Consider the following 18,981-nt stretch of genomic DNA (forward strand, 5'->3'; position numbering starts at 1 on the left):
CCATTTTCTCTTCCCACTTGCTGCTTGTGCTCTGAGTCTGAGAGGACAGCCCTGGAACAGCTTGTGAAGGACTGGTCCCCAAAGCCAGACTTTGCTGCATTTTGTGCAGGATAATAAAGCTGTCTGCAGCCTTTCCTAGGGCTGGGCTCACTTCAGTTCATGAGAATTCAGCTGAAGTACAGGGATGTGACAGGATTGCAAAAATGTCATCCAAAATGCATGACATTTGGAAGCTACTGTCAGTGAAAGTCACTAACATCACCTGAATATGAGGATATATTTGTTATGAATGTGTAAAAAAATTGTATCTGTTATATTTTCCAAAGCAGTTACTTTAAAAGAAAATTGAGCATTATATGGGAATGGACCTATGTTTGTAGAGATATGTTGAAAGCCTTCCCTTCCAGCCCTGGTAATAATGAGAATCAGAGAACATTTTGAGACTGACATACATGAGACTGTAAGGCTCAAGAAGCTCTGTCAGAACAAGGTATCCCAGCTATGGCACAAGTGAGTGGGTTGTTTGGTTTCTGAATTACCTGAGCTTCAGTGATGTTCCTTTTGGGTCTGGCAGCAGTCTGGCAGGGCAGTGTGGCCACTGACTGTCTCCACTGGATGCTAGCTTATGGATCTCTGCTCTATCCTAAACACTGCTACTTGATCCTTCTTTTAAATAGTATCTTTCTTTCCTTCTCCATTGTAATTTGTCTCAGAGTTGACTGTACACAGAATCTTAACAGTCCACCTTTCATCTCTCTAAACTGTTGTCATCTGCTGAAGTCCTTCATTGACATTGCACAATGAAGGCATTTACCTTTGGACTCTGCATGCCTGTCTCTCTTCTACCTGGATAACAAATTTATCTAGTGTATGTATGTTTTGTGTATAAATAAGCTAAACTTTATGATACTCTTCAGGGTACACTGTATGCACACGAGAATCAGAGGCATTTTAGTGCCTAAAAATAAGGGATTTTCTGAAGGTTTTGGAATATCTGAGGTTGAAGTATAGCTTGGGCATTGATAATGAAAAGAATTCGTTGGAGTGTTTTATCTGAGCTCCCCATTTCATGACATGAAACAAGCTCTTACTAATAGTAGTTATATAATAAACTGCATTCCTCTTTTTTTTTTTTTTTTTTGTTTGTGAAACTGTCAATATTGTCTAAAGTAGGGGAGACAATTGTGGTTTTAACTGGGCATTTGTATGGTCAGCACTGTCTACTTAGTTTGAAATTGTGGTTTTTTAGGAAGCGTTTCCCAGAGACTTCATGTAGGTAGAACTTGTTGTTACTAGTGTTTTGAGCCTTGCAGCTATTAATCCTACACTGATAAAGATTAGAAGGCAAGTTACTTAAAATGATAGTTCTCACTTTGGCATTTGGTCTCCTTTAGGTCTATTTATTGCTAGCCAAAGTAGAGTTGAGCTACTGTGAGGAGTTACAGGCTGTGTGTTCACAGAACAGCACCCAGCGGTGTCTGTGCGCTTTTGGCTTTGTTAGGATTTACTGCTTCCATCTCTTCCCTATTTGTATGCAGTGAGCATTTGCAAGTAGTTGCTTACATTTAAAGAATTACGTTTCAAGATACCATTTAAGGCTTTTTTTTTTTTTAATCTGCATGTTATATTGTACATGATACAATACAAGGAAAGCACTGGAGATTTAAGAGGATGAGAGGTTTGAGTCAATCACTTGAGCTTCAACTTAGTAATGCAAATCTGGTTTTAAGTGACCTTATTGATGTTTGCTCAAAGTAGCTTCCTTTTGGTACAAATGACTGAGCTTTGTTGCAGTTATTGTACAGGTAATGTACTGTCCCTTTAGGGATTGCCTTTGTATCCCTGATGCAACCTCTCTTTGCTTTAAACAGAGAGTGCCTGCAGGAATGCCTGGAGCTAAGATAGATCTCATGTGCCTCATTTGATCATCTGTCAGCAAAGAAGCGAGAGGATAGGGCAGGGAAAAACATGTGCCCTTTGCTCTGTCGCAGCTCTTCGAAATTTGAGGGGTTGGCAATTGGTGAAGGATGTTCAAGTGGAGAACTTGGTACCAGAGAATGAAGGACACGACAGCGCGTCCCAAGTGCTCCTGGCCGCCTCTGTGATTTCACCTTGAGCAGAGGTGGCAAATGACTGTTCCAAGTTCAGGGTGCGAGGGGCTGGCAGGATTTTGAGCAGCCCTGGTAGGGTGGTGCAAGCAGTGCTGAGCACCCATGTCCCGCAGAGATGGCATTGTGCAACAAACAGTGCCATCTTCTGGGAGGAGTCGGAACGATGACCTTGTGGGCAGCATTACACGTGTTTTTAAAGTGGTGGGGTTGCGGTTTTGTTTGGGTTGGGTTTTTTTTTCTATCTAATAAATGCTTTAAAAATCGAAGTACCAGAAGTCAAAAGACAGTGTTGATGTCTGGTAATGCAAGTCCACATCTTGAATCTCTGATTTTTTTTAGTGGTACAGTTTTTAAGGGAAAATTTTAAGCTGTGTTTTGGAATCTGTTTAAAAGAAGAGAAGTTTATCAACTGTTGAGTAGTCTAGAGAAGTAAATATCAAAAATAAAAGAACTTGATCTGCTTTGTTTGATTAAGTCCACTGTTATTTTAATAAATTTACTTTGTAAAACCTAAATAATTGCAACATCTTTTCTAAGAGAAAGCAGTAGTGACCTATAGGAAAATGTTAAAGTAAGAATGATTACTTAGACTTATATCTCCTTCTTTTGACCATGTCAAAAGGGTAAAAATATTTTCTGTCTCAAAATTATTATTCTACAAATAGTTATATTGGGAAATACTCATTGTGATGCAAAATCTGGGATTAGGGTTACTAAAATTATCCCAGCAAGTGGAATGTAATATTCAGCATTTACTGAGAGTCTTTAATGGCATAGATCAATCACCTGAAGGTCTTATTTGGAGGAAGTGAGCAATTTTAGTAACATTAATGGAACTATATGGGAGATGCAGCTGACATTGTGAGGAGGTTTTCTTGTTGCACACTTTCAAATAAATAAATACATGAATGCAAACAAAAAGCAAGTAACAAAGTATAACTTACAGGTGAAGGGGGAAAGACTAACTACTATATTAAAAAAATCTGTATTGCTAAAATAACTTTGATAAGGTATAACCAGAATGACAAGAATTTGTGAACTCTGGATAGAGAAGTAGATTTGGAATTGGTTTTATTGTATCGTGATTTCCTAGGTAATTTACCAGCAAAGATGCAATGGAAAAACTGTTTCTTAAAAAAGAAGATAAAATTATTTTGCATGTAAATTGTAAATCTGTTCTGTGTCACATTAAGATTGCTAGAATCGGCATATTTTGTATTCCAGAGGGTATATGGGACTATGGTGTCTGACATTTCTGGATGGTTCAGTACTTAACTGTACAATTAATTTCTAGTTAAGATGGTAATTGAATGTGTATTTACTTTTTTAGTATTGATGTCAGCTTGCCCTGTCATACAGTATTTAACATATAAAGAAAATGTTTAACTTTCAGTATATTCGGAATGTTTACTGTGTGGTAATCTTGGTGTTTATGCAAGTCCTCAGTATTACAGTTAGGACTTTCAATTTCTGACATTTGAAAGGAATTCAGTGTTGACCCATCTTACCATGTTGATTTTGAGCTGTTGCTAAAAATCAGCTGCTAAAAGTTACCTTTGCAAGGGGTTATGGCCCTTGATCATACCTCACAATAAGTACTGTATTTGCTTAGATAAAATTTGAAAACAATTTTTGGCTTGGAATTTAGTAAATCACTAATCCATAGTTTGGGAGTAAAGTATGTATAACAAGCTCATTAACTTGGAAAATGCTGTTCCAAATACCCAGAAAATATTGTGTGAGTAGATAAGTAAAAATGCAAGAAATCCAGTTTAGCAAAGGAAGAATGCAGTGCAGCTCACAGGAAAGCTGCCCTTTTGTGCATCTGACTTAGGAATTTCAGCAGTGGCATGCCATACAAGAGGCAAGGTGGTAACCTAACATTAAAGTAGATGTTGACCATCCCTCTTGGGTTTCCTATGTCATAATCACGTTTTCTGCTTGATAGAGTGTAGACTAAACAAATGGTAGTATTTCTGGAAAGACAGATCAGAAGATCTCTGGTCTTAAAAATGAAATTATATGGTTAGAAATGTTTTCATTATTAACTGAAAAAGTGAACATTTTTTAGTATTTATGCTTCCTGCACAATACCAATGGAGTAGGTAACTTCAGGGAAGTAGTTTTTATTGAAGCAAAACCAAGAGTAGTGTATGCTGTGTAAATAGTAGTTAGATCCTCATCAGAATACATCTACATGTGCCAGAATTAGGAATTCAGCCTCAGGGCAGTTGTCAATATCCTGTCTGGAAAGCTACTAAAGATTGTTGATTATTTTTTTTTGTTTGCTCCACCCCCCAGTAGTCAGTATCGACTACAGTGGAGCAAATTAGAATAAATTGCTGTGCTTAAAATTTGTGATGTCTATTCTTCCTGTGGCCCAATAATACGATTTTTTAAAAGATAGCTTTAGGAGTACATGAAAATGTATTTGAGAAAAAAATTTCTTAAATGATTTCTAGGAAATATAACTTACATTTCATCCTTAATTTTTATAATTTATGTTATGAACCTTTTTCAAAACTCAAATTTTAAGATATTTGTCAACAAGTCTTAATGGTAGTCAACAGGCAACTTCCACTTAATTTTATGGAAAAGCTGACAAAGCTTGCTGCTTTTGTGACTAATGGAAAGCAGGTATTTTGCTTGGTTAAAACTTGAACAGTTTTATTCTAGGTCACTTAGATCTTGTGCACTAGTGAGTTCATAATCCTGACTTTCTTCCCATTTTTTCCTACGCAGGCAGAAGGAGAAGACAGCCTTAAAAAGATGCAGCTGATGGAACTTGCAATTCTGAATGGCACCTACAGAGATGCCAACATCAAATCACGTAAGCATGATGTCATAAGCTCAAGGGTCAATGCCATAGAAGTGTTTGCAGGTTTTGAATCTTAAGGCTACCTTTGGAAAATGTACAGTGGCAATTTACGTTGGAGAATGGAAGGCAGTAAGAACCCAACAAAACTGTAGGTAGCTGTCGCAGAAGATTTTGGGGGGAGAAGTTATTTCAGTTTGGGGAATTTTTTAGCTTGTTTCTTGCCCCATTGTTTTTTTAACAGTATGTATGGGTTGAAATATTTACAAATACATAGTATTAAAAACCTCAGCCCTTAGGCTGGATTTTTGTTTTATGATCATTTTTTCCATAAAGCATATAAAGGACAGTAGACTCCTTTGCATTTTTGTTTTTAGAGATTTAATTTTAAAATGTTACAGATGTTCAAGATACATTTTTCTGTATTATATTCCTTCCTTTCATCTTGCTTGCATGTGTACCCCCAATGTTATGTTTTATCAACAATTCATCAACTGATTTCACAGCTGAGTTCACAGGGATCAGTGATGTAATGAGCCATTTTTACGATGATTTCCATTACGTTTGTGTGAAGATGCTTTTGCAAACGCATGTATGCACAAGTTTACACTTGAAAATTAATTACACGCACCTACTAATGAAAGCATATACCTATTCTATGTGATACAAATGATTTACTTCAGTTGAAAAATCTAATTTCTCCTCCTGGAAATATAGTTGCTGATGCTGTTCAAAAGTACGTTTTTGCTGTAGCTGTGATACAGATGTCAAATGTAAGCACAGTTAAATCAGTCTTTTCACTAAGGACCTACTGATACTTGCAAATTTGTTTCTCCACACAGTCCCCATTTCAATGTTGAATATGTTTAAAGGTTGGAATGCAGTTAGGTCAATTTGAGAGTGCTTACACCAGTGTAATTATTCTGATTTGAAAAGAGACATAAGCAAGGGCTTTTACCACTACAATGGTAATGGTAAATCTTTCAGCCCTAATGAACACTCTGATATTTAAAGCTAGATAAGTTTTAAATATATGGTAGTCTCTAAATTATTGCAAATTTATAAGTAAAATAGCTTTCAGAATAGCTTAAATTGATGCAAACTTTTGCACAGAAAATTTTTTATTCATTTGAGCAATTTCTTTGTCTGGTCTTTTCCCATTGGTCTATTGTACCAATGTAAGTGGGAGGATGGAATTTTTTTATTTAATTTTTGACTAGGTGTTGCTACACTAATATTCACTATTTGATAAGACAGTTTCACTCTTTGTGTTTTGGTTTTACTGAAAAGTCGAAGATGTAGAAGCTGTACTGGTTTATTTATGTTTACGAAAGGAAGTAAAAACATTTGAGTGCCTTTTTTAAATTATCTGAGCATTTTTGTTTAAAAAGTAAAAGCAATTTAAAAAATGCACCAGTCTCAAATCTGAGCAACATTTGTCTTTTCAGGACACCTGTAACTTAATTAAATCAATGGAGATCAACAGTAGTGCATAGAAATACATAAATTATAACCCTAGATTATAATATAATATAATAGAAATTATAACCATAAGATTGACTGTTACCAGCAGATGTGCTAGGGCTTAAGTTGTTGTTCATCTGCTGTGCCAACGAGCGTCAAATAACACTTAATGAAATGTGCTAGCATCACTTCAAAAAAACAAAAAAAACCACCAGAAACAAGCAAAAAACCAAACTAAAACAGAAAAACCGCGCATTTTCTTTAACTTAAGCAAGGCCATAGTGAACTTCTAATACAAGGAAAGTATCTTATTTGGTGAAATTTGATATGGAAATAAAATTTAAACCTATTTTATTCATGCTAGAGTAGGACAGGACCAATTCATGTTTCTAGGTTATCTTCAACTTCACTGATCCTGGAAATGGGAATTTGTGTGTATGTTTACATACAGTTTTAAGACATAAAATCTCTAGACTCATACAGCAGCTCTGCATAACTGAGTGTCTGTGGACTCTATAGATGCACTAAATTTTGTACTCTGTATTTGATTGTGACAGTATTTTCCTTGTATTTCCTGCATGCATCTCAGTCTCATGCAGTCTTGATAGCGTAAATGAAGAAATGTGGTCTAAATGGAGCTTTCGTGCTGTGTAACCTGTTTGAGAAATCTACCTCACTGTTTTACAATGCCTTTTTTATTTTGCATGTTCATACTTAATCACACTGGAAAATGGAAAGCTGTTTGCATTTGAATGGTGTGCTTTGGCACTGTGTGATCAGCGCATGTACTAATGATTTCCTTTTATTTTTCTTCTTTCCTACTTTTTCCCTTTTTTCCCATTCTTTCCACGTTTTGTACTGCTATCTCCATACTTTCCTCTGAATTTCTTTGCTTACTGTAGCAGCCCTTGCCTTTTCTCTTGCAGCAACAGCCCAGGCTCCAAGGATTATCACTGGGCCTGCGCCTGTTCTCCCACCAGCTGCCCTGCGTACTCCTACGCCAGCTGGCCCTACCATAATGCCTTTGATCAGACAAATACAAACCGCTGTCATGCCAAACGGAACTCCTCATCCCACCGCTGCAATAGTTCCACCCGGACCCGAGGCCGGCTTAATTTACACACCATATGAATACCCCTACACGCTGGCACCAGCTACATCAATCCTTGAGTACCCTATTGAACCTAGTGGTGTATTAGGTAAGATCTTCGCATGTGGATGACTGGAGAATGCATTGCTTATGCTTCTGTTGTGTTTGCGAGGTAGAGGTTCATGGTGCTCAAAGAAAAAAATCTGAAGCAACAAACTTATCTCAGGTATATCAAAACTGCCTAGGAGAGCTGCTCAAATGGTGCAGCTCTTAAACATTTTAACTGTATTTGGCATTCTTGAATGTGTGTGCTTAGTTTATATTAATAAATTTACCGAAAATAAAATCTTCATGTTTGTATGATACTAGATGGTAGATACATAGGCAAGGGAAAAAAACAGTTAAATGCAAGTTGATATCTATTACATGTCATCTGGGCTCCCATGAATAACAGATTAGTTTGTATTCTCTTTAACATAAATTAACATCCAGCAATTTCTGGAAGAGAGGACTTGTTATTTTGCTATATTGTATTAGTAGCAAAACTGGAGGGAGTGGAAAAGTCTTTGTTCAGTTGGAGTTTTTGTTTCTTTATTTAGTACGCAACTGATAAATCTCTCCTCTGTGTCAGAAAGCTCTAAATCATACCGTGAGCAGAAAATTATTTCAGTGAATGAATATAAAGCAAACCAAGTTCTGACCAAAGGACGATAAAACTAGCAGCTTTACTGATGGCTTCTTTTATATACATTGCATTGAAATGTCCATCATTCCTAATATTTCAGACCACTGACTTGGTGTGCGAAGGCAAGAATGATAAAGCAGCTGTGACAATTCAGTTAACTGGCCAATATGGAACAGGCAGTTCCAGTAGTTTCTTCCTTCCCTACCCTCTACAGAATCTAAATAATCTTTTCTCTTTGGTTTGTTCTGAATTGCGTATGACCTTGGTGCTGCATAATGTTGATTTTATAGGACTTTGATCTTTGTTCAGCGGCAGTTATTGATTTACACAAATTCTAAACATCTCTAATGAACACTGGACAATAAGGTTAAAAGTCAATATTTTGTTGAAAGTATTGCAAAAAATCAGTGTTTCATGTGACAAATACTTGGTGAGTTATCTGTATGTGTGCATGTTTCCACATCATCATACAGTAAAAAAGAAAATGTATTTCAGACTTCTGTCTTGCAGTATTAGTGAATCAATACCAAAAATGCTAGTAGGACAAAAGTATGCAGTACATCTGTCAGTTTATGGTTGTTGTCAGTTAACTCATAGCCAAGTTCAGTGAGCATATGATAACATTATCATTTATTAATTTCCTACAAATATCTAAATATTCTCCCTAGCTCCTCTACCCCCAGTCTGTGAGTGCATCCTGGGCTAAAGTCAAGTCACAGTTAGAGAGTTCATCAAAGTAGCTACCAGCTCTTAGTGGTAAACCCCTCTCCTGAATTCAGTTAATAGCAAGTAAATAAAAACATAATTCCAAAGTTTATTACAAAGCAGGGAACTTCGATTTCTCACAGGATTTTCTATAAAGAGATAGGAGGGAAAAATAAAAATTACTTCTAAAATGTCATCTGAAACCATTGTATACTCCTGGGCTTAACTGTGTGAGGTGTATTGCCCAAAACAGACCTCATCAAGAAGATGTTATTTAAAAAAGGAAAAGGGGGCAGGGAAAAAAATCCCCACACTCCCACTTAAGCTGCCTAGAATCAATAACTCTTAATACATCTGCTCTATTCTCTGAGCAATTGTGTAGAGTTAATTGTATTAAATTTGGGGTTCGTTGAGTTTACTTTGTTATATGCTCATTCTCATTTATAGTATTTTGTCCATTTTTGTGGTGGACCTTTAAGATGTTTTAAAATGATTCTGTTAAAAATGGCAGAGAAATGCATCCCTATCAATATTTTTCGGGATGTTGGTGTTGAGATCAACTTTTAGTTGGTGACTAACTTTCAATTCCCTTCCTTTTATCTTCAGGTATGGCTTTCCCAACGAAAGGCTAAGAATTCAAGAACGGTCTTAACTGATCCTTCATCAGATCTGAATTTTAACAAATGCTTAGTTTCAGCAGCCTTGAAAAAAGCTTGGCCTAGCAGTCAGTGACTTACTTGCACTTTTTTGCACATAGATTTAAAATAAAATAGTGCTATTAATTTGGATTAGGTCCTATTATTACAGAGTAGCTGTAATTTATGAGTGCATAGTAGTATACTGACTGCTAAGTGTTCTATATAGTGTTTGCTTTACTAATCACCTAATTCATTGCAGTTCATACTTATTGACTTAAAGTTTAAAATCACAATCTGTAGGCTTGAAGAATTGCTTTAAAACTTTTTTTTGTGGTAGAACTGGAAGTGATCTTAAGGTTAGCAAATAATTGTCAGTATTAAAGATGGCATTATTTAAAATAGTCCTGCTGCAAGAAAGGCACTTCAGTGAATATGTGACTAGTAAAGCTTAAATGTGCTTGGGTCTAATAGATTTCATGAAATACTGTAATTTTGGGATTGTAAATGAATGGATTAAACAGGTTAAGGCCAGGATGTTTAAAATAAATGCAATATTAATCTGCACAGATAAACTCCTTTTTAAGATTAAGATTTGAAACTACTGTGCCTTAACTTGTTGCTTTTCTTAAAATGAACTTTTGTAGTTAATGATCATTTAAATCCATTTTGATAAACCTGCTGTTAATGTTTTCTGTGAATGTTTTCTAACTTTGTCTTGGTAATTGCAATTTAACTAGGTGCGGTGGCTACTAAAGTTCGAAGGCACGATATGCGTGTCCATCCTTACCAAAGGATTGTGACCGCAGACCGAGGTTAGTTTAGTTCTGCAGTTCTTGTTTGTAAGAAGTGCTTTGAGTGTACATGAGATTTGCAACACCACAGCTGGTTAACCAAATACCCTATCTTGACCCATTTGTGATTTTTCTCAAAAACCTGGACAGTTAATATTTTAAAGCTTTGGGAATGCTCGTGGTTTTAAAAAAATTTTCTAAACTTAGCTTTCCCAGCTCAATTTAAAGACATTTAAAGACTTTGATATATTTAACAGAAATTCTATAACTGATTCAGTTTTAAGAAAGAAACATCTATCTGCATCAGGAAACGCTATGAAATCAGTGCTGCAATAATTAATTTGGTCGTGTTCCCCACTTCCACCCCACCCCTCCCACCCCCCCCCCCCCCCAGAGTTCGTTCTTTTAATTGGTGTGGAAATATCAGATTGGTGTTGCAAAATAAAATGAATGGATGGTTGCTTAATGAGAAAGAAGTAAAGGAATAAATGCCTCCTGTCTGTGTTTGGAGAAATCTGAAGATTTAGATTCCTTTTTTTCCAATAAACTTTTGAGCCACTGTACTGTATATTATGAGGAGGATGCATGTTCTCAGATACCTAACTGAATTCAGAAAGGTAAGGGCTGTGAAGATAACTTCAAAAGTTGTTTGAGTTTGAATTAGTATGGGTTAGGGGAAGGGAGGTTGGTTTGTTTTTTGGTTTTGTTGTTTTTTGTTTTTTTTTCCGAAACCTATTTCTTGGTATTTGCCTTTTGCTGCTAAAATGTGTAACCTGAAGGAGAAACAACTTTTGAAGACCTGTTGGTGAGATGACATCCAATATTTGGGCATCTCTCTTTAACCTTTGAATGGAAAGTAAATCTTCATTTTTCTCCAGTTTATCAAAGTGTCATGCCTTTGGACCCCTGAATGAAGTGTTTAAGCTTATTGAGAAAACTGATATTTTCGGTTTATTGACATTGGCTAGGAAGCAGTGTGGGGGATGAATTCTTACCCCATCCCTGCTGCTGACTCACTGTGGGTTTCAGCAAGTCATTTAATCTCTCTGTGTATGGTTTCCCATTGGTCAAATAAGGATAATAATACTTCCCTACCTCACAGGGGTGTTGTGGGGGTTCTTGTTTTGTACAGGGCTTTGAGGATGCAAAGCATTATGTGCCAAGTATTATTATTCTGCTCTCATCCAAATCAATGTTGTGCAGGTTTCCATGATACTGTAATATTCAAAAGCCAAATTCCAGTGACAGATCTGACATCTCTTAACATTGACTACACTTCACTTCTCACAAACTTCCATAAATTAGCTACAAGAGAGAATACAAATTCTGGTCAATACAGTAAAAAGGGCCCTCCTGGATATTTGCTATATTTATGTTACACTTTTATCTTTCATATGATTTTAGGCTTCACAGAAAGTGTGAAGCTGATAGAAGACACTACTTCAGTTTTCTATGAGATTGTTTTATATCACTGCACACTATTTGCAGCCCATTGGCTTGTTCTCATTTCGTAAGAACACTTCAATGGGGCTACAGGATATAATCAGTTGAAGGTCATAGCCCATGTTTACAAAAAAAAAATAAAAGAGAAAATAGGTTCTAATCCTTGCTATTTTTTTTTTCTATCTCAGTCGAGACTAATAGGTTGTAAGGATTTGGTTGTCTTTGAAAGTTTGACCTGATGTTGCAAAAATCAGTTTTTTGCTAATGGTCTTTCATGATCTGCAGTGGTAGTTTCATGTGACAGATGTGGCTACCTTTTTGTGTAATTAGATATTTACCTGAGAGAACTAGTAAATACATTGATAAAGTGGGGATAGAGATGTTTTCATGGAGAAAATACCAATTTGTAGTTTATCATTTTAATGTTTGCTCAACCTAGATTTTAAATATTTTTGAAGGGCCTAGATGTTTCATCTGGGTCACTTAAAAGTAATGTAAATTAATTATTGGTATAATTTCACCTTCTTTTAAAATGCAGCAATTTTCTGATAGAACAGCATTCATTTCTAGCAATAGTGGAAACCCACTGTCTTAAATAGAGAAATAAATACACGTCTTTATCCTGTGGAATGTCATGCATACCTCTCTCTTAGGAAAACCATGCTGATATTTCAGGAGAACATTATTTTGAAGTCTTATCTAGATAATCCAAATGTGTATGAAGAAACTTACTCAAAGTTAATTTTACAACTGAACTTCACTGTATTTTGAATTTTAAATTCTAGGTTATCACTGCACAGATCTAAAAGTTCCACAAAAGGTTTTGGAGACAACTTTTTTCAGCAATAAAAATTTCTTTTAATATACTAAAATTACATTGTAGAATTAAAATCCTATCAGTAGTTGCCATATTCACCTATATGGTCGTTCTATCTATAGCTATGGCCATGAAAAGCAATGTCAGCAAACCGAAATACTTTTTTTTTACGTAGTTAAATGTCACTAAATCTATCTTTGCATTCATTGGGTCTAAAGTTGTTTTTTGTTGGTTTTTTTTTTTTAATTCTAAATTGACTCTCAGATGACTTTGTAGTACTACTGCATTCACTTTTTAAGTAGTTCTTTATTCTTTGCATAGTTTTGGTTTTTTTTGGGGTTTGGGTTTTTTTTCCAGAGATAAGCACTGCATTTAAAGCAAGAATCCCCAAATGTGTAAATGTTTTACATCTAAGCATGTAGAATTGGTGAAGGGTTTGAAAATATAGCTCATTTTAACTCAGAATAAACCCCCAGTTTATAAATAATACAAAATCAAATTTGATTCATATAACAGAGAGACTGACTGATTTAATTGTAATAAACTGTAAATGGTGTTGCACAGTTGACAAACCTGTGTGTACTGTAGAAGGCCAGAGACTTGGCAGAGGATGTATCACAGGTGTACTGGTATTTTTTTAAAGGTAGCTTGCTTTGATTTTAAACTCCACAAGAAATATTAATGCTGAGAATTTTCTCAAATTTTTTATCCAAACCAATTTTCACATAATTTATATATAAATTTTAATACCTTTTAATCAAAATTGTAATGAGTATCAAAATGCTTTAAGAGTCTGTTTCTAGTATACCTGTAAAGTGGTAAGATTGTGCCACATAAAATATTTATTTTTATTTTTTCTTCTTTTTGAAACAGCTGTTTTAATTTAAACAAATCCCACTTAGCATGATTCTGAAAAACAATTCAGGGAGTGTTTGGTCTCATTTATGTTACAGTAGTAATTTTTTGTAGTGTTATGAACTGTATCCTAAATGATAGGCCACTTTCATTATGTGAAAGTAAATGAATCCACAAGAAACATTGTTAAATCGATGGTATCTGTGAATATTACACCTACTGGACTTCATTTTATGTAATGGCACAAATCTGACTTTGCACTGAATACCTTTCTCACTTTCATCTCCTCTGCCTTAGTCAAAATGGCAACAGTACAGAAACTTTTATCAACCTCAGAATATATTAGCTCTAATTAAGCTGTTGAATGAGTCTTAAAAAAAAATAAAAAAAATCATACTACTGTTAAGTGGACCAAGTTTGGTGAAGGAGAATGCGAGAGAATGAATAAAGAAGGAATAGCTCAAGAACATTGGGAATGATAACTTTCCACTTGAGAACTTTTTTATGTTTTACTGTAATTTGTTTGTGGTTTTGGGTTTTATTTTTTTTTTGTTTTGTTTTGTTGGTTTTTTCTTTTTTCCTTTTTTTGCAAAAGAAAATAGTATTTACAGGTGGCTTCTTTTAAAATATAAAAATATAAAGCAGGAATGTATATGAAATGTCAGATTTTATTGTATTTGCAGAGTATTAGCTTTGAAAATGAATAAAGAGAGCTGTTTGTAGTTTTAAAATGCCTTATTAGTATCAATTAGATATTTTCTCTATTTTTTCATGTACTTAGAGCTTTTTAAGTATAGACTTTAAAATGGCAGGACTTCTACAGTGTTTACATGCAAGTGCATTTTATAAGTGTCCTATATGTGTAAAATAGTATTTCGAACGGGAAAATGCTGGCTATAGTAGCAGGCTGAGCGTTTTCCTGGTTTCCACGATGATGCCTACGTTGCTAGACTACAGTTTAGTATTGCTTTGTATCATGAGGCCAAGAAATTCCGTGTTGTTTGTAAATAGAATAAATGAAAGGCAATAAAAAATTTATTGAACAAAAACCCTTTGTTTGGCCCATAGTTTGTTGAACCAAATTGTTTCTCTAAATCCAGAATTCCTTAGATGACTCCATTCTTTTAACAACCAGTTATTAATAATCACATCCATCATTAATAGTTGCTTTAATGCTTGCACCTGGGGAGGTACTAATGCTTAATAGCAGTCAGATACTGATGCTGTGCACTGACTGTTGTTCCAGAAATCTTCTACCCAGTTCAAAAACTGTTCATCGTTTTTTGTTTTCCAATTTCCTTCATCGACTGCTACTAACCATTAGTCGTTAGTCATATTTTATCTCTATTTCTCCTGTTAACCGGTTTTGTGGGAGTGGGCTTCTCCTTCACGTGTCCAAATCATGATGGAGGGCTGTCATGATTTTATTGCATTCTGTAGATGGTGGTGTCAATCAGTATGTCAGAATTAAACATGCTTGTTTTTTTTATTAGTTGTGATTAGTTTTCATGTTGTCATTAAGCCGTCACTAGCTGGAACTAATCTCTTCTCTATCTTTTCTTTCTTTTTTTTGTTTTGTTTTTTTTTTTGTTTCTAACCACCCAGCCGCCACCGGCAACTAACCTATGACCTTCTGACCTCTGAACTCTTCACCCAATGATGACCTGACCATGCCTGCCTGCTGATCAGTTAACTGGTAAACGCCTTTGCTTGCCTGTCTTCAGTGCAGCGAGCTGGGGCACTTGTCCGTTCGTCTTACCATCTAACAAAACAGACAAAGAAATTGTTGTCCTCCAACTCCGCTTTTTGTTGTTCTCCTGTTTGGGTGAAAGTGGTTCTAGAACCTGCACTGAATAGTAGTAAAGCAATAAGGTCCAACTCATCCCTCCGCACTGATCATCCTCTAGTATCCTGCCCCAAGCGAACGGTAAGGAGGCCTCGCACGAGATGGAGACAGATGTCCCTTAACTACCCGATGACAGAGGCAGTTACTGTGAGAGACTTCTAGGAATATTTTTCTTCTCAGAAAAAAAAAAAAAAAAAAAAAGTCAAAGCTCTCTCTGAATGTACTGTGTGATGATGCATCATGCATGAACCTTTGGTCAGGGATGTCATTGGGGAAGGGATTCCAAAAAGTATTCAAAATTTGATACGCTCTTTAGTCACTACCAGTGCCCTCAAAGGGCAGATGTTGCAGCCTTTTTTCTATTGCCTGCCAAATTGGACGTTTTAAAGGAAAGTGTGCCATGAAATGCAGATTACGATGACTTTTCAGAACTACATTAATGCAGAGAACAAAACAGCAACACTATTAAAGCAAAATACGAGTTTAAATTGTTTTAACCATATTTTAATCTCCTTGGAAGATTACATGAGAACAAGGTACATGCATTATGTGTCACATTACTGGGCAAACTGTTCAAATATTTTTTTTAAACCTCCCTGTATAGAAAAAATTTCATTAAGGATGTAAAAGCCATGCTTGCCTATTTGCTGTATACATGTAATGAAATTGTAGATAAAGTGTAGTGCATTGAAACAAAATGAACAAAAAAGTAGATACTTTTACTATACAAGGGTGCTGGTGCAGAAAAAAATATATTTTTGGAAATGTAGCATTTTATACTTTCAAGTGTTATAAAAAAAGAAAAAAAGAACAAAGAAACCCTTTATTTCATTAAATGATTTTTTCTGGTGGTTGTCAAGAAACAAAAGACCAAAAGAGCCTTTTAGTCTTTCTTTTTTATTTTTTAAGTATTGGAATAAGTCTAAAGAAAAGGAAGTGCCTTATTTTCTTCATGGTCATTTAGTCAAATGTCTTGTATAATCAGCTTCTCCCTCAGACAAGTTACTGCATGCCACTCAGTCGCCCAGTATGTGAAAGAAGCTGTGAGGGAAGACAAATGATGAGTTGACCATATTAATTACCTGATTTTTGCCATACTAGTGTGATGTGACTTTGCCAAAATCTCATTAAGTGAAGTATTTGCTAAGTTTTCATCAAACCAGCCCATTATTATTTCAACCACTCTACTTTTTAAATCATAGCAAATGCCGTACTTGTGCAACGTAAACCAAAGGGTTCTGTGATACAGACTGTCTCATGCTAAAGGAGATTATTAGCTGACAAATGTTTGTAGAGCTGGAAGTTGTGTCATTTTTGTTCAGGGATGGAGAGGAGTTTTTCTTGATTTTGGTTGAAATAAATACACATCAACTATAGTAGGCTTCGGCACCACCCAGAAAGCAGATGTTCTTCGGATAATGAAACTGAAAGTGCTTAGTGAGTTTTCACGTCCCCAGTTTTCACAAGCAGCTCCTGCAGTGGCAAACAGCACGGAAGTTACGTACTTTTCAGCTTGTCTTTGACTATTGTTAGATCTGGCCCATTGACTTTTCTTCAAAAGATAAGCAGGAGAGGGACTTCAGCCATTTGAAGTCCAGCTATACTTTATTTTTAACCCTTGTTTCCACATGAGGTTCGAACAGCTGGGCAATTGCAAGAGCTGAAGCTGTTGAACGCACAGTATTTAATTCTGAAAACGTTAAGTATTATTTTGTGGGGCTCAGTACTAAACTTGGCAAATATCAGGTGATAATTTTATTCCCCTCTTGTCAACTTATTCTCCTCCTGCAAATCTTCACAGCTTCCAAATGAAAGGTCAATAGTAAGCTAAGAGGGCTTACGTTTTTAAGCACCTGCATGGTGACCTCATCTAACATCTTGTCTCACCTGGAAATAATTATCAGTTTATTTACTATGCAATAGACATTCATCCTTTTGTATTCAGCTAGATTTTTGTTTATTGTGCCACCGGCTTTGTCTTCCTGTTACACATACAGTTGTGTTGATTTTATTTACAGTATATGCTGTGCCATTTTGATTTTATTTTGGTTGGTTGGTTGAATAAACTTGCGACACTCGAACATTTGAAGAGAGATTTGCTAAAACAATACCAGTATTTGATCCAGTTTCATCTCAACTATGATAAAACCTGGACATTTTAGACATTTATCAAAGGTCTTTTACTTGGGGGGAGGGGAAGTGTATGGAATAGATGTGTGACATGTGAAAATAATGTTTGCTCTGAACAAACTTCTGAAAACTTAGTTGACAAAATTTTGGATCAACTTAAAAGCATGACTTTTGAAATCTCTGAATGCCTTGGTTCTCAGTATTATCATTCTTTAATGACTTTTTCTTTATTAAAATAAGTAGTTTTAAGACTTCTTTCTGACAGTATTATGTAATTTTTTTAGAGTGGGTAGATGGGAGTGTCGCTTGTATGTAACCGTACAGATGACATATATTTGTCTATTCTTTATTATCTTAGTAGTTTCATGCTATGTATGTACCATAACCAACCTATTGCCTATGAGAAACATGTAAGATAATGTATTTACAGCCATTGTTACAAGTTTATAATGTATTTTTCTATCTTGTTTTATATGTATGTTATATAACATTCAAAAGAATTTTTTTCCTGATTGAGAAAAAAGGATACAAAATGCAAAACCCACAATTTTGATAACTGAAAAATTGCCAATTGTTTTGCAGTACTTTATTATATTGGGAGTGTTGTCTTTCTTGGGCTTTTAGTTAGCTACTGGATGAATACATTAGACATATTTGGGTTTTAGTTGGGTTTTTACATAGCTTGCATTTTAATTCTTTGGTTCTTTGCTGTTTCTATTAACCCATAGCATTATTTTAATAAATGTTATAATACCAACCTACTAACTCTGGACTATGTCTGTTTATTAACCATTACATGTTTAATTAAAATAAACAAATAAAGATGGAAGAATGTAAAGTCTTGAGTTACTGGACTAACCCTGAAGAACGTGACCACAGATAACACAACGTGACTTGTTTTTATGTTGTTTGTCAGCTGACATTCTGCACACTACTATTAAGTTGGCTTTGGTCATTCTGGCCTTTTACCTTGGGGAATAGGTGCCAGTAGAAATGGGAACAAAGTAGCATTTTTTGAGGCATTCTTCTTGTAGTGTCTCGCCACTTGCCTTTCAGCATCTTCATTACTAATTCCACACTTTCTTTTTCTTTCTCTAAAATAATTACTGTTGGCTCACAGCAAAAGAGCAAAAGATGCCAGTGTATTGGTAAATCGTGACGGTGTACAGAAACCAGTTTGATTCTTTGTTGAACCATTCAGAGGTTGCAATTAATCTCGCAGTAATTCGTGATTTGTTGGTTTTGGCACCTGATTCACTGTTGCATCATGTGATGTTTCTAAGCAGAAAATATTTCTGGATAAAACTGCTGTACATTGAAATACAAAACCTGGGGGTTTCCTTTGGCAAAAGTGCCTTATTTATGCCATGCTATTTCGAGTAACTTTTTTTTTGGTACTTCTGCTGTAGTCTATCAGTATTGCCTAGCTCAGGGGAGTACAACTTCTGTAAGCCAAAGGTCAAACTGTTTTTTTTCCTAATGACTGCAGAGAGTACAAAAATACACCTTTCACTAAATTACCAAGCAACATCCATTTCAAATTCCAGAGCTGCCTTTATGTGATCTTTATCCCTGTGGATGACTGGAGCAA

At 35.5% G+C, this 18,981-nt stretch overlaps 1 protein-coding gene across 7 annotated transcripts in view; it reads left to right on the forward strand.

The window, feature by feature from the left end:
- Positions 1 to 18,151, forward strand: part of QKI (QKI, KH domain containing RNA binding) — a 149,837-nt gene extending 131,686 nt beyond the window's left edge. Inside the window, exons 5-8 of one of the 7 annotated variants that reach the window (XM_069010114.1) lie at positions 4,854 to 4,941; positions 7,293 to 7,589; positions 10,246 to 10,320; positions 15,020 to 18,151. In XM_069010114.1, the coding sequence (XP_068866215.1) occupies positions 4,854 to 4,941; positions 7,293 to 7,589; positions 10,246 to 10,320; positions 15,020 to 15,036 (477 nt within the window). In that variant the 3' untranslated portion in view covers positions 15,037 to 18,151. Of the gene's footprint in view, positions 1 to 4,853; positions 4,942 to 7,292; positions 7,590 to 8,912; positions 8,919 to 9,476; positions 14,464 to 15,019 lie in introns of those variants that run through there. The other 6 variants (XM_069010115.1, XM_069010121.1, XM_069010116.1 and 3 more) reach the window with 6 other exon arrangements.
- Positions 18,152 to 18,981: the final 830 nt, after the last annotated feature.

This window comes from Aphelocoma coerulescens, chromosome 3, assembly GCF_041296385.1.
Source record: "Aphelocoma coerulescens isolate FSJ_1873_10779 chromosome 3, UR_Acoe_1.0, whole genome shotgun sequence".
NCBI classification, from domain to species: Eukaryota; Metazoa; Chordata; class Aves; order Passeriformes; family Corvidae; genus Aphelocoma; species Aphelocoma coerulescens.